Here is a 15,450-nt window from a genome sequence, read left to right on the forward strand (position 1 = left end):
TTGGCTCTGCTCTGGGTCACGCTTCTGTTTCTTTTATGTTCGGAGCTCCTGATGACTCATGGGTCAAGGTACCAAAAGGAAATAGAGAGTAATGACCAAAAATCATTTCAAGATACTTCCTTGCCACCTTGGGGTATGCCATATACATATTCAACCTGCAGAGCAATGATGCCCGTCCAGTGCCCATGAAGCTGATGGACCCATTGTCCCATCTTCTATTATTTAATCTTGGGCTGAAAATCACTTTATAATTAACACTTTCATGATTATCTGATTTTTCAAAAATCCATATTCTATATTGAGTAAGAAGGGTTACAGTCATCATGCAAGCAGACAAGTTCACTCAGCTTTCAATTCTCCTTCTTCCTTTATAATGTTTAGCCTTCTTGGTATCAGCTCTGAGACATGGGATGGAGACTTCTAAAGTCATGTGCAAATGTCTGCTTTCTACATAACAGCTTTAGCTGCTATGTTGAATAGTCCAACTTGGTGGTGTTATTGGATGCATGTTCATGAGTACTAGAGCTTCCTGATAATCATCTCTCTTAACATCACCTCACTGTGACTACTGCTCCAGAGGCTGCCGGCCACCATACTCATACAGTATCACCACTGCTCTAAGAACATTCTTGCAGTTGCCTGCTGACTAGTGATGTGTGTGAGGGAATAGACTCACATTACGGGAGATTAAAAGGGAGATAAGATGTCCATACTTGAGGTGGGGAATGAGTTTACCTCCTTGTCCTCACATGGATGGGAGAGAAACATGACATGGACAATCCATGCTTGTGTGGTTCTTTGTGGACAGTGGGTTAAGCATGAGTGTCAGGGATCACACATGACGTGGTGTTGGTGGGCACAGGTGTTGCAGGTGGTAAGGATAGAGCACTGGGGGACCCCAGGTGGGAGGGCTGGGCCAAGCACAGTGATTTGCTGAGTAGCAGGCTGTGGCAGGGAATCAGCTACAGGGGACCACTCTGTACCATTGCTGGTTTTTCCACCCCACCCTATGTGGAGCTTGTTCTCTCTCCTGGACAGCAGACACACTGATATACTTGGACAGATAAGGCAGAGTAACAGATCAAAGGAAGAGGGTGTAATAACAGAAAGTAGGCCTGAAATAAGAGTTGCTTTGGAGCCAATGAATTGGATGAATGCCCAGGGAGGCTCAGTGGGAGCCTGAGCTGGGAGGGCAAAGGCCATGAGTGCCCAGATGTTTGTAACCATGCCACACTGGAAGTGCAGATGGGCTCTGCCCTGTTTCATGCTCCTGCTTCTCTTAGGTTCCCAGCTTCTGGGGACTAACAGCTGGAGTTCCCAAGAGGAAAGGGACAGCAGTGAACAAAAGGACATGGAAAGTCATTTCCCTGCCACCATAGAGTATGCCTTACACATATATAACCTGCAGAGCAAGGACTTAAAGGCCTACAGGCTGGTGATCATCCTGAATGCCTGTAAGGAAGAGGTAGGTGACTGCATTTTCTGGACTAATGACCTGTACTTGCTATGAAGTTAGGGTCAGGAGAGAAGGACATCTTCTCAAGGAATCTTGCTAACTATCTGAAATCCATAAAATATAGCGAAACTACAAACTATCCAGTTAATATTAGTTTTATAAAATAAATAATTTCAAATTTAAACACTCCACACAAGGTCTAGTCATTTGAAGATGTATTTTCATGACATTCCATATTTTATGAAATTGTTTAATAATAAATGACATCAAAATCTGGACTAGGAGGTAATAAAGATCTTGAGTAAGGAAAAGAGGAGATGGGTAGAGGAAATACCCTAAGAAAACAAAGGCAAAAAGATTATTAGCAAACAGAGGAACAGACAGGAAGAGAGAAGGAGGGAGAGGGGACCGAGGATCCAGGAACTAAGAATTTTCCCTCATTCAAAGCAACCTCGTGACCTGAGGGCTTCTTTTCTGGACTCCTCCCTATAGTCTTCACCTAAGGGGATGAATGCTATGCTATACTCTTCCCAGACCATGGATCTCAATCCTAGAGTGTTGTTCTTGTAATCAGGCATCTGCAAAATGCAGCCAGGAATGGTGTTTTCATGTGGGCACTGCATTAGAAGCAGGATTGCTCATGTGTGTTTAGGTGTGTGTGAGTGTGTATGTCTGTGAATGAGTGTGTGTGTGCACATTGGGAGTGCAGGACTTTCTTTCTCCCTCAGGACCACTGGCCTGAGATCCACAGGGAAGGGTAGTGGAAGCTTCACCCTGCATGAGCTCCAACCTTTGTGGATGCTGCAGTGTCAGCTCCCAGCTGGGTCTGCTGCCCAAGTTCTCTCAGGCTGTACCTCAGTTGTGGGTTTCCTGGATCTGCACTTACAATCAAATACTGGAGTGTGGAGTGGGTGGTATGGAATGGAATGAAAGAGAATAGAGTGGAGAAGAGATCAGAACATTTCAGAATGCACATTGTAATAAAACAAGAGGTATCCAGAAACCATGTCCGTGTGTGTCTGTGTGTGTGCGTGTGTACATGTGTGAATATCAACCACAGGCCTCTTTGCTCTGAATTCCCAAACTTGGCCTTACCCCAGCATGCTGACCCAGACCCAGAGGCAGCTCACTAGTGGAGGAGTGTTTGGGTTCTCCCTACACAGCATGGATCTACACTGGCAGCTGCTCAACAGAACCATGAGGTGGGTTGGCATTTAATGTCTCCATGTACCACAGATAGAAGACAGACTGGCCTTCTCCATGGAGCTGGAGCTTCACAGAACCAAATGTGGGAAATCTGATGATAACATTGACAACTGTCCCTTCCAAGAAAGCCCAGAGCTGAACAATGTAAGATGCTCAGCAGGTACTTTAGGTTACATAGCTGAGGATACAGCTTGGGGCAGAGGGGAAGGTGAAGATGAGTGCCATTCCTTGGGACACAGAGGAGTGAGGGGGAAACCGGCCCTGTCACACCCATGGCTGATGCTGCAATAGGAGCCCAGGTGGGCAGACCAGCCCCGGGTCCACTGGTAGGCCCCAGGCCAATCTCATAACTGACTCTGTCCACTCACTCCATTCTAGCCTCCTGCACCATGGGCCATGGTAGGGTCAGACTGCTCCTGGCCACAGGATCCACATGTCTCCTGGGGCTAAAACAAGAAGTCCTTTCTCTGAGCTTTATCAGTCTGTTTCTTGCCTGCAGGAGAAGGGACATGTCACCTGGTCTGTTGTGGCTATTTCTGAGGTTTCCATGTCTCTGCCGAGTGTGTGAGGGTGTGAGGGTGTAGGAGGATCCCACACTCCTCTTTCCCATGCCTGACCTGCATCCCACTGATCTATCAGCTGCTGCTCCAGGGAATATATTCAAGGTGAACCCCGAGTCTGAGACATGATCACCTGGTGTTAGAGGCTCCTCTGAAATAGCATCCATTGGGAGAGAGCACCCTAATGCTCTACTAGTGGTCAGGGTCACACTGCATCAGCCTGAGTGTTTCCCTGGAGTCCACTTGCCTAAGGATGAGAACATGATACAGGAGTCCTTGAGATCAGGACAAGGTCCCAGGTCCAGAACAGGCAGGGCTTAGTCAGGGAAGAACCTGAAGGTCACAGCCTGCATCCCTAGCTGCTCACCCAGGATGTGTGGTTGGGATGTGTGCTGTGTTGGGAACTAGAGCCTCTGTTTTCCACCACTCTCCATCCACCTTCCACCTGTGCTTGTTCCCTTGGACTTTAAACTGCTTCTTCTCCATTGGCACTATGCCCTGGGAAACCACTTTCAAACTCTTGTATAATGATTGCTTAGAAGGCATCCACTGAATGATGTCACAACCTGCCTGTCTCTGACCATTCTGCATCCAGTTATTCCTTGTAAATATCACTTTAGTGACTGTGCAACACCAGCTCTGCTTGTTTTCTAGCAAGTGCCTAGGTCTCACAAGTGTCTGGGTCTCACTTCCAGCCATTATGGAAGTTTCTCATTGTCCATTTTCTTCATGTAGAATAGATCATTAAAAATCAGCATTTCATGAAGCTTTGTGTGGCATAGTTCCAGAAGGAAGGGATGAGAAAGTGAAGGAACCATCCAGCAGGGAAACCTCATGGTCCCAATTGTGTGAGTTTTCTTACCTCTGGGACCTCAGGAGCCAGTTCCAGGTGGCACAACCTGGAAGCACAGGTGCTTCTGAGCTGCTATCTAGGCTTATGAGGGATGACCTGCAATGAGGTGCAACGACCATGACCCTACAGGGAACCCAAAGTACAAGATGGACCCAGAGAGGTCTCCAGCCCTCAGGACACATGTGGCCCCTGTCTCATGAATCTTCTAAAGAAAATTTCTGGCCAACTTTTGGCTTTTGTGGCTCAAATAGTGTTGTTCTCAACTCTCCAGCATTGTCTTGAAAGTACCATAGGCAATATGAACATAAATAAGGGTGTTATATTACAGTCACACTGCATTTATACACAGGCAGGGGCCACATTTTTTCTGGGGCTGTGGGAGCACCCCCCAAATAGCCATCCCTTCAGTGCCCATGCAGTTGGACTACCCAGTGGCTGACATTCCCTGCTTCACCCCAATATCCTTGTCTACCCCAGTTTCTACTCAGGGCTTTTTCTGTAAAAGTGGCACTCCAAAAGCAGAGCAAGCACAGCTCAGTGGTGAGAAGTAAGGCAACACTTGATCGCAAGGTAGGGCTATAGTGGGGAAAGACCCAGTGTCCTAGCCTCAGAAAGGCTATCAGAAGCAAAATCCACAGCGTATCACAGTCTCCAGCAGGACAAAACCCATGGCTGCTCAGTGGCTCCTAACAACAGCCCACAATGACTTCTCCCTCCTCTGACTCCCTTCTTTACTGTGTGCCCCTGTGATCATCTCCCAAATAAATTGCCTGCATCCTCCAGTCTGCATTACAAGGTCTCATTGGGGACTCGGCAGACATGTGGTATTAGATGTCTTCAGGGGTCCTCCATAGAGACATGGATGGGATTCCCAGTATTCAAGGCAGAGACAGGGGTAGAGCCTGACAGTGGGCATCCTTACTGCTGGCCAAGCATCACTCAGCATGGACACAGCTATGTTCTTGTCCCATAGTTCTCCTGTCTGGTCCCAGACTTAAAGATTTTTTTTGAAGATTCTCCCACCCACCACCCTCCTGCCTGCTCCCACACTGGTCTGTTCTGAGTTGTGCCTCCGTGGGGAAGCATAAATGGACCTCTTTACCCACTGTGATCAGTACCATAAAGGGACCTCTTTACCCACTGTGGGAAGTACCATTAGGTAGCTCTAGGAGACAGTCTCCTGTGGTGGGGTGGGAGAGATACCTGTACAAACCCTTTGTGATCTCATCCCACCTCCTGGGACTGGGGGAGTGGAGCCCACAAGGGAGGCACAACAGTGGCTCCTGGCAGGGTCTCACTAAATTTTCCCCCAGATCATATTTATGGTATTTTGTTAATGGTTCCACCCCACCCCCTTCCATGGGAATCTACAGAGAGTGGGGATTTTGTCCCAATCCCTACTGTGCCCCAAGGGCCCTGGGAGTGAGTACATGTTTCAGGTGCTCCAGCTTTGCAATAGATGTAGGACTGAGGGACCAGTTCTTGAGGGAAAGCCCTTCTCTCTTACCCTGTTCATCCTTTTTGGTTTGGGGTGGTCCTGCTTGCTTCTTTGCCAGAATCTGTATGTTAAAGGCACAGGGAAATGGGTTTCTGCATAGGTAGGTCTTTAGGCAAAACTCTACCAGAAGCAGAGGTAGAAAGTTGCTAAAAGCTTCCTGGCCAGGTCCCAATTACCAGAAAGGAAGAGTCCCAGCCCATGGCTCAATCTCAGGATGGCTCCTACTTCTCCTGAGATGTGAGTCAAGTGTTGACTCCATCCACCACCCTAGTTGTTGGTTGACCTGTCAGCCTCAGTCTCTGGGTCAAGACCTAAAACCTCAAAAATAGCTGTGCTGGTTATCAAATGGTCTTCACACATTAACAATATTCTGCTCTATTGCCACCTCACCATCTTCAGGGGACATTGGACACTTTCCTCAACTTTTCCAGGGTGTCAGGGTCATGATATAGCTTCAATAAGTACAGGACTGAACACAAAGTAACAGCGAAGTGGAAAACTTGAGGCAGCTTGGAGGATGCCCGGGCCTCTCCCATTGGAACCAGAAGGAGAAAAGGGGATGGAACCTGGGAGAGGTGGAGCTGACAGGTGATATACATGAGAACGTACCCCAGAAGCCAGCAGCCCTTGCCCTCTGGGTGAGCCTTAACATGACTCTGCACATTCCAGATTTCTATCCCAGTCCCTGATGCTGATTCCCCTCAGATCCTAATACCTTGGCTTCTCCCTGGCCTTCTTCTAGCTCAGGAAAGGAGCATACCCTGATTGAAGGTACATTTTTGACTACCTTTTTTTTCAAAATTTCCCATGATTTAAAAAACAAGGACATGGTGGCAAAGCCAATGCATCTGTCATCTATGTGTCTTCTAAAAAGCACAATTTCCACAGAGAAGTTTGAAAGCAGTATGCAATTTCTCATTGGCAGCCACCCATCCCTACCCTCCCCCTACCACCAGTGGCCCAGGCTTGGCCTTAATGAGCCTTTGAATCTTGGAAGGGAATGAGCCAATACTGAAGGTGTCTCAAAGCCCGTACACCCATACATTCCAATATTCTTCATGCTACATATAACCCTGCCAACTTTAGGCAAATAAAAACTCAGAAATCTCAGTCAATGTAACTGTCTTGATCCTGATTCTTCATTCTTACTAACTCAGGGCATCACAAGGGCCCAGGTAGTTTTAGAGAGTTAAACCGAAGCAGTATCCCACTAATACTAACCAGCTGACATGGCTGCGGTTAGTACAGTCTGGTTTGCCCCAGATGCTTGCAGGTTATTATGGGTAAGATGAAAACAATCAGTCCAGAGTGTGTGAATGTGTTAGGTCTTTCCAGGTGTGGAACCACACTGTCAGGGCTCAGGGGAGACAGTCCTGCAACAGGGGCTGCTCATGGGAAAAAGTGAGGCTGGCCAACTCCAGCTACAAAGCAAGAGAACAAGTGCCCTAGAAGTTCAGGTTGTTCACCACAGTTGTTAGGGGCTGAGAGGCAGAGGTGGGCAGAGAAGCACAAGATACAGGTGCTGTAGGCATAGGGATGTGATGAGACCTAATCTGACTATATCCCCAGAATTCCATGACCACATGGAGGAAGATAGAGGCCAGTGTATGCCTTTCCCAGGACACTAATGTTGGCTGAGGTGAAAAGGTATAGACAAACTGTGCATTGTTGCCTGGCTTCCCCAGACATATCCCGGGTGGTCTCAGGCTGCCCCTCACAGTGGACCTGAACTCCACTATGAGGTTGTTTCCTCCAGAAGCTAACCTTGAGACAAAAATCAAGTGAAAGTTTTTTATTTGGAGATAATTGTAGAAACTACCATAAGAACAATGGGGAAATAAGAATGGTAAGAACCATGCAATGGTGAACAGATTGACAATGTGGGCAACTAGGGCTTTGTCTTGTCACCACTCAGTGGCAGATAGAATATGGCTCTGTGTTTTCTCCCAGGGGTAGAAAGCCTGGAGCATTCCCTCCCCAGCACTCTAGCCACCTCCAGCAGGTGGAGAGGAAGCCTTCAGGGCAGAGAGGCTCAGTGTGGGGGTGTTTACCTGTCAGTCGAGTAGCCTCTGAGCTTTAACATCTCTCATATGTCTAAGATGACATGCATTACTGCTCCTGTGCTACTGTTGACTGCCCTGGCTGGCCTTGACCTGCACATTAGTGCTGTAGTTTCCATATCCAGGTTTCAGAAAGTGCCCCTTTTTGGTCCTGTTAACTCTCTTCATTATCTTAGCCCACCTCTACACACATACAGACAAATATACACATGTACACAAACACACACACAGTGGTAGCCAACATGCAACATGGCCTCCACAGATCCTTATCTTCTGGTCTCACACCCTTGTAGAGTCTCCCCAACACTGAATCAGAGCTGATCTGGGTGACCAATAGTACAAGGAAGATGTGATGGTGTGTGATATCTGAAGCTAGATCACAAAGGGCTCAATGCCTTTTGGCTTCCACCTTGGTCTCTGAGCACATTCTCTTTGGAGGAAGCTATATGAAGCACATAGCAGCCCTGTGGAGAGGCTGACATTGAGGAGAACAGAGATCTCCTGTCACTGGCCAATGTCAACTTGCAGTTATGAGTGTGAGCCACCTGGGAAGTGGATTCTCCAGAGCCAAATTAACCTTCATATGAGGCCAGTGTAGTCAATGACTGAGTGTAGACACTCAGACACTCACTCAAGAGACAGTGACATCTGGATTGAGGAAAGCAAGATGGTGGAGAAGTAGGCAGCTCTATAATCTTCATTGTCCCTCATCTACCAAACTGAGAAGGATTGAAGCATCAATACTCTGATCTGCAAGAGTGGGAGGAGAAAACACAGACTCCAGAAAGAAGACGACCTCAAAGATGCCTGAGTGAGTGAGTGCAAACTGGGGAAATTAAAAAACTGGCCAGGCTGGGAGGTGCAGAGGGAGTGGGAGCCACAGCCCAACACAGGGAAAGCGCGTGAAGCCCTAGAGAAACAAGAGGAAGAGAAAAAGAGATTGAAAACGTTCCTAGTACTGTCTCTAGAGAAGAGATAAAGAACTTAGCTGGAGACAGAGAGAAAGAGAGAGAGAGAGAGAGAGAGAGAGAGAGAGAGAGAGAGAGAGAGATTGTCACCCCATACATATATAACTGCTCAGCTCAGGGATGGAAATCTGTCCCATATAGCTGGTGAATTCTTCCTTAGGCTCAGCGACATCAGTGTCAACCCCCAGACGGCACCAGAAAAAAACAGCCCCCACCCCTACGGGGGGGCTGGCCATCAGCAGGCACACACCTCATCTCTGATGGCGGCAAACCCAATCCTGGGCGGTGCCAAGAGAAACAGCTCCCTCCCCCTATGAGATCCTAGCTAAAAAGCCAGCTGCCAGCATGAGTACATCTCATCTCGGGTGGTAGCATTAAAGTGCATGGACTAGGATTTCTTAGTGAGGTGGGCTTGGAAAATACAACTTCATTCACCGTCGGGCACAGGAAGATCAGACTCAAAGGAGAGGCTTGCAACATTGGTTGGAGCAGAGCTTGGGGTTCGGCTATTCTTCTCCACACAACCACCAAGGCAGGGCCTCAGAAAGCAGTCCTGGAGACCTCCCTACAGCAAACCATGCCCATCCGCGATGGAGAGCTGCTTTTTTTTTTTTAATTTTTATTCTCTTTTATTCCTTTTCTTTTTTTCCTTTGTTTTTCTCTTGCCATCCAGATATATTCTCCCTTATCTCATTCTTATCTCTCCCTCAGCTGGTTATACGCTTTTCAACTGTCCACTGTTTTTTTTGTTGTCTCTGCCCACCTCCTTTTTTTCTCTTCTCTTCTCTTCTCTTCTCTTCTCTTCTCTTCTCTTCTCTTCTCTTCTCTTCTCTTGTTTTCTTTTTATTGGTCTCCATTCCTTTTCTTTTCAACCTTTTCCCTTTTTGATTGCTTGTTTGTTTGATTTGTATGTACATTTTCAGGCTTTTGTTCCCTGTGTGCTTGTCTGTTTTCCTTCTCAGGGTTACCTCCAGAAACAAACAAAAGTACACATGGCGGAGAGTCCCAAGTATTGTTGAGAAGGGAAATAAAACAAAGGCACACCAAGAGAAACTGAGAGACACCATTAAAAAGAACACTTCCTGAAATGACAGGCCCTGGACAGTCAATGAACCTCCTTTAATAGAGCAATACAAGCAGGTGCACAGTGCAGAACAAGCTTTTAAAACTGACAAGAGACAGAAAACAGACCAAAATGACAAAACAGAAGAACTCTTCTCTAAAGAAATTCCAGGAAGAAGTCACAGCCATAGAAATGCTCTAAACAAATATAAGCAGCATGACTGAACAAGAATTTAGAACAATTGTCATAAAATTAATCACCAGACTTAAAAAAAAAAAAAGGATCAGAGAAGCTATTGATACAAAGACTAGGGACCTTCAAAATAGCTGCAACGAGTTTTAAAAGGCTATTAATGAGGTCCATAATAAAATGGAGGCGGCCATTGCACAAACTGAAGAGGCAGAGAGGAGAATAGGTGAATAAGAAAACACACTTATAGAAAGAGAGGAAGCCAAGAAAAAGAAATTGATAAAGGAGTATGAAAGGAGAATTCGACACCTGAGTGATACAATCAAACAGAACAATATCCATATCATAAGAATTCCTGAAGAAGAAGAAAGAGAAAAAGGTCCTAAAGGGATGCTTCATCAAATTATATCTGAGAATTTCCCAAACCTGGGGAAAGAAATAGACATTGAAAGCCAAGAGGCACAAAGAAGCCCCTTAAGACGTAACTTGAATCGGTTTGGCATGATATATCATAGGGAAACTGGCAAAATATAAAGACAAAGAGAGAATTCTGAAAGCAGCTAGGGATCAAAGGGCCTTAACATATAAAGGGAAACCTATTAGAGTAGTTACAGACCTATCTACTAAAACTTGGCAGACCAGAAAGGAATGTCAGGAAATCTCCAATGTGATGAACAGAAAAAATCTTCAGCCAAGAATCATTTATCCAGCGAGCCTCTCATTCAAATTAGAAGGAGAGATCAAGGTTTTTCCAAATAAACAAAAATTGAAAGAATTCATGACCACCAAACCAGCCTTACAAGGAATCCTAATAGGGACTCTATCAGGAAAATGTTGTAAGGAATACAAGGTACCAGAGACACCACTACAAACATTAACTCTATGGAGAACACAATGAATCCAAACCCACATTTTTCAATAATAACACTGAATATAAATGGACTGAATGCTCCAACCAAATGACACAGGGTAGCAGAATGGATCAAAAACCAAAATCCATCTATTTTCTGTCTACAAGAGACTCATTTTAGACCTGAAGACACCTTCAGATTGAAAGTAAGGGGATGGACAAATATCTATCATGTGACTGGAAGTCAAAAGAAAGCCAGAGTAGCCATACTTATATCAGACAAACTGGACATTAAAGTAAAGGCAGTAACAAGAGATGAAGAAGGGCATTGTATAATAATGACAGGATTTATCCATCAGGAAAAGGTAATAATTATACATGTCTATGCACTCAAATTGGGAGCATCCAAATACATAAAAGAATTCATCACAAACAGAAACAATCTTATTGATAAGAGTGTGCTAATTGCAGGGGTCTTTAATACTCCACTGACAGCATTGGATAGATCAATCAGACAGAAAATCACTAAAGAAGCAATGGACCTGAATGACACATTGTAATAGATGGAATTGATAGATATATTTAGAACTCTGCATCCTGAAGTTAGGAAATTCACCTTCTTCTCGAGTGCACATGGCACATTCTCCAAGATAGATCACATACTGGGTCATAAAACAGCCCTCCATCAGCAAAAACGAATATAGATCATGCCATGCACACTTTCAGATCACAATGCTATGAAACTTGAAATTAACTACAGGAGAGTCTGGAAAACCTCCAAAAATGTGAAGGTTAAAAACCACCCTACTAAAGAATGATAGGGCAATTAGAAAAGAAATTTAAAAATATAAGGAAACAAATAAAAATGAAAATACAACAATCCAAAATCTCTGGGATGCAGCAAAGTCAGTCCTAGGAGGAAAGTATATTGCAACCCAGGCCTATTTCAACAAACTAGGAAAAGCGCAAATTCAAAATTTAACAGAGCACCTACTGGAACTAGAAAGGGAGCAGCAAGAACACCCCAAACCCAGCAGAAGAAAAGAAATAATAAAGATCAGGGCAGAAATAAACAATATAGAATCTAAAAAACAGTCAAGTAGATCAATGAAACCAAGAGTTGGTTCTTTGAAAAAATGAACAAAATTGGTAAACCTCTAGCCAGACTCCTTAGAAAGAAAAGAGAGAGCACCCAGATAGACAAAATCATGAATGAAGAAGGATCTATTACAACCAATCCCTTAGAAATACAAGCGATCATTAGAGATTACTATGAAAATTATATGCTAACAAACTGGACAACCTAGAAGAAATGGACAAATTCCTAAATGCACATGCTCTGCCATAATTCAAACGGGAAGAGATAGAAAGCATGAATAGACCAATAACCAGTGAAGAAATCGAATCCATTATCAAAAATCTCCCAATGAATAAGAGCCCAGGGCCAGATGGCTTCCCAGGGGAATGCTACCAGACATTTAAAGCAGAGCTCATACCCATTCTTCTCAAACTATTCCAAAAAATAGAAATAGAAGGAAAACTTCCAAACTCATTCTACGAAGCCAGCATCACCGTGATTCCCACACCAGGCAGAGACTCAGCAAAAAAAGAGAACTACAGACCAATATCCTTAATGAATACAGATGCAAAAATACTCAACAAGATAATGGCAAATCAAATTCAACAGGATATAAAAAAATTATCCATCATGATCAAGTGGGATTTATTCCTGGGTTACAGGGCTGGTTCAATATTCGCAAATCCATCAATGTGATACATCACATTAACAAAAGAAAAGATAAAAACCATATGATCCTGTCAATAGATACAGAAAAAGCATTTGACAAAATACAACATCCCTTCTTAATAAATTGAATCAGTTATCAAAAATCTTCAAACGAATAAGAGCCCTGGGCCAGATGGCTTCCCCAGGGAATTCTATCAGACATTTAAAGCAGAGTTAAAAGCCCATTCTTCTCGTTATTCCAAAAAATAGAAATAGAAAGAAAACTTCCAGACTCATTCTACGAAGCCAGCATCGCTTTGATTCCCAAAACAGACAGAGACCCAGCAAAAAAAGAGAACAACAGGCCTATATACTTGATGAATACAGATGAAAAAAATACTCAACAAGATATTAAAAAATCGAATTCAACAGCACATAAAAAGAATTATCCATCATGATCAAGTGGGTTAACAGGGCTGGTTCAATATTCACAAATCCATCAATGTGATACATTACATTAACAGAAGAAAAGATAAAAACTATATGATCCTGTTGATAGATGCAGAAAAAGCATTTGACAAAATACAACATCTCATCTTAATAAAAACCCTTGAGAAAGTCAAAATAGAAGGAACTTACCTAAACATTATAAAAGCAGTTTATGAAAAGCCCACAACTAATATCATCCTCAATGGGGAAAAACTGAGAGCTTTCCCCCTGAGATCAGGAACACGACAGGGGTGTCCACTCTCACCACTGTTGTTTAACAGTGCTGGAAGTCCTAGCATCAGCAATCAGACAACAAAAGGAAATAAGAGGCATCAGAATTGGCAAAGATGAAGTCAAGCTTTCACTTTTCGCAGATGACATGATACTCTACATGGAAAACCTGGCAGACTCCACCAGAAGCCTTCTAGAACTGATCAATGAATTCAGCAAAGTCACAGGGTACAAAATCAACATACAGAAATTGGTTGCATTTTTATACACCAAAAATGAAACAACAGACAGAGAAATCAGGAAACTGATCCCATTCACAATTGCACAAAAAAACCATAAAATACCTAGAAATAAACCTAACCAAAGATGTAAAAGACCTGTGTAATGAAAACTATAGAAAATTTATGAAAGAAATTGAAAAGGCACTAAGAAATAAAACTTTGTGCTCATGGATCGGAAGAATAAACATCGTTAAAATGTCATTATTACCCAAAGCAATCTACACATTCAATGCGATCCCCATCAAAATTGCACTAGCATTCTTTTCAAAGCTAGAGCAAATTATTTAAAATTTGTATAGAACCACAAAAGATCCCAAATAGCCAAAGTAATATTGAAGAAGAAAACCAAAACGGGAGGCATCACAATCCCAGACTTTAGCCTTTACTACAGAGCTGTCATCATCAAGACAGTATGGTATTGCACAAATACAGACACATGGACCAATGGAATAGAATAGAGAGCCCAGAACTGGGCCCACAGGTGTATGGCCAATTAATCTTTGACAAAGCAAGAAAGAGTACCCAATGGACAAAAGACAGCCTCTTTAACAGGTGGTGCTGGGAGAGCTGGACAACAACATGCAGAAGAATGAAACTAGACCACCTTCCTACACCATTCACAAAAATAAACTCAAAATGGATAAAAGATCTGAATGTGAGACAGGAAACCATCAAAATCCTAGAGGAGAAAGCAGGTAATACCCTCCTTGACCTCAACCACAGCAATTTCCTACTCGTCACATCCCCAAAGGCAAAGGAAATGAAAGCAAAAATGAACTATTGGGACCTCATCAAGATAAAAACTTCTTGGGGAGAGAGAGGGACACAAAACCTAACATACTATTGAATACCGAAAATGAACCAAGGGTTGAAGGGGGAAGGGGAGGGGAAAGGGAGGTAGTGGTAATGGAGGAGGGCACTTGCAGGGAAGAGCACTGAGTGTTATATGGAAACCAGTTGGACAATAAACTATTAAAAAATAAAAAATAAAAAAACAAAAATATAAAATATAAAAAATTAAAGATTAAAAAAAAAAAGCTTCTGCACTGCAAAGAAACAATCAAGAAAACTAATAGGCAACCGACAGAATGGGAAAAGATAGTTCCAAATGACATATTAGATAAAGGGCTAGTATCCAAAATTTACAAGGAACTCACCAAACTCCACACCTGAGAAATGAATAATCCAGTGAAGAAATGGGCAGAAGACATGAACAGTTACTACTCCAAAGAGGAAATCCAGATGGCCAACAGGCTCAGCATCACTCATCATCAGGGAAATACAAATCAAAACCACACTGAGACCAGTCCAAGTGGCTAAAATGAACAAATCAAGAGACTATAGATGCTGGCGAGGGTGTGGAGAGATGGGCACCCTTCTACACTGTTGGTGAGAATGTAAACTGGTGCAGCCACTCTGGAAAACAGAGTGGAGTTTCCTCAAAAATTAACAATCGAACTCCCCTATGATCCAGCAATATTACTAGTAGTAATATTCACCCAAGGGATACAGAAGTGCTGATGCATAGGGGCACATGTGCCCCAATGTTCATAGCAGCACTTTCAACAATAGCCAAATCATGAGAAGAGCTTAAATGTCCATCAACTGGATGAATGGATCAGGTAGATGTGGTATATATACACAATGGAGTACTACATGGCAATGAGAAAGAATGAAATCTGGCCATTTGTAGCAAAGTGGATGGACCTTGAGGGTGTCATGCTAAGTGAAATAAGTCAGGCAGAGGAGGACAGATACCATATGTTTGCACTCACAGGTCTAACAGGAGAAACCTAACAGAGGACCATCGGGAGGGAAAGGGGGAAAAAGAGTTAGGGACAGGGATGGAGGAAAATCATGAGAGACACTTGAATACTGAAAATGAACTGATGGCTGAAGGGGGAGGGGGAGGAGAGAAGGGGGGTGATGGTCATGGAAGAGGGCACTTGTGGGGAAGAGCACTAAGTGTTATATGGAAACCAATTTGACAATAAACTGTATATGAAGTAAAAAAAAATAA

At 43.7% G+C, this 15,450-nt stretch overlaps 1 protein-coding gene across 1 annotated transcript; it reads left to right on the forward strand.

Moving 5' to 3' along the window:
• Positions 1–1,201: 1,201 nt before the first annotated feature.
• On the forward strand, positions 1,202–3,230 carry LOC115274487 (cystatin-9-like). Its single transcript, XM_029917910.1, has 3 exons — positions 1,202–1,465; positions 2,693–2,806; positions 3,162–3,230. The coding sequence occupies exons 1-3, from the start codon at positions 1,202–1,204 to the stop codon at positions 3,228–3,230; spliced, it is 447 nt and encodes a 148-aa protein (XP_029773770.1).
• Positions 3,231–15,450: the final 12,220 nt, after the last annotated feature.

Source organism: Suricata suricatta, chromosome 12 (assembly GCF_006229205.1).
Source record: "Suricata suricatta isolate VVHF042 chromosome 12, meerkat_22Aug2017_6uvM2_HiC, whole genome shotgun sequence".
NCBI classification, from domain to species: domain Eukaryota; kingdom Metazoa; phylum Chordata; class Mammalia; order Carnivora; family Herpestidae; genus Suricata; species Suricata suricatta.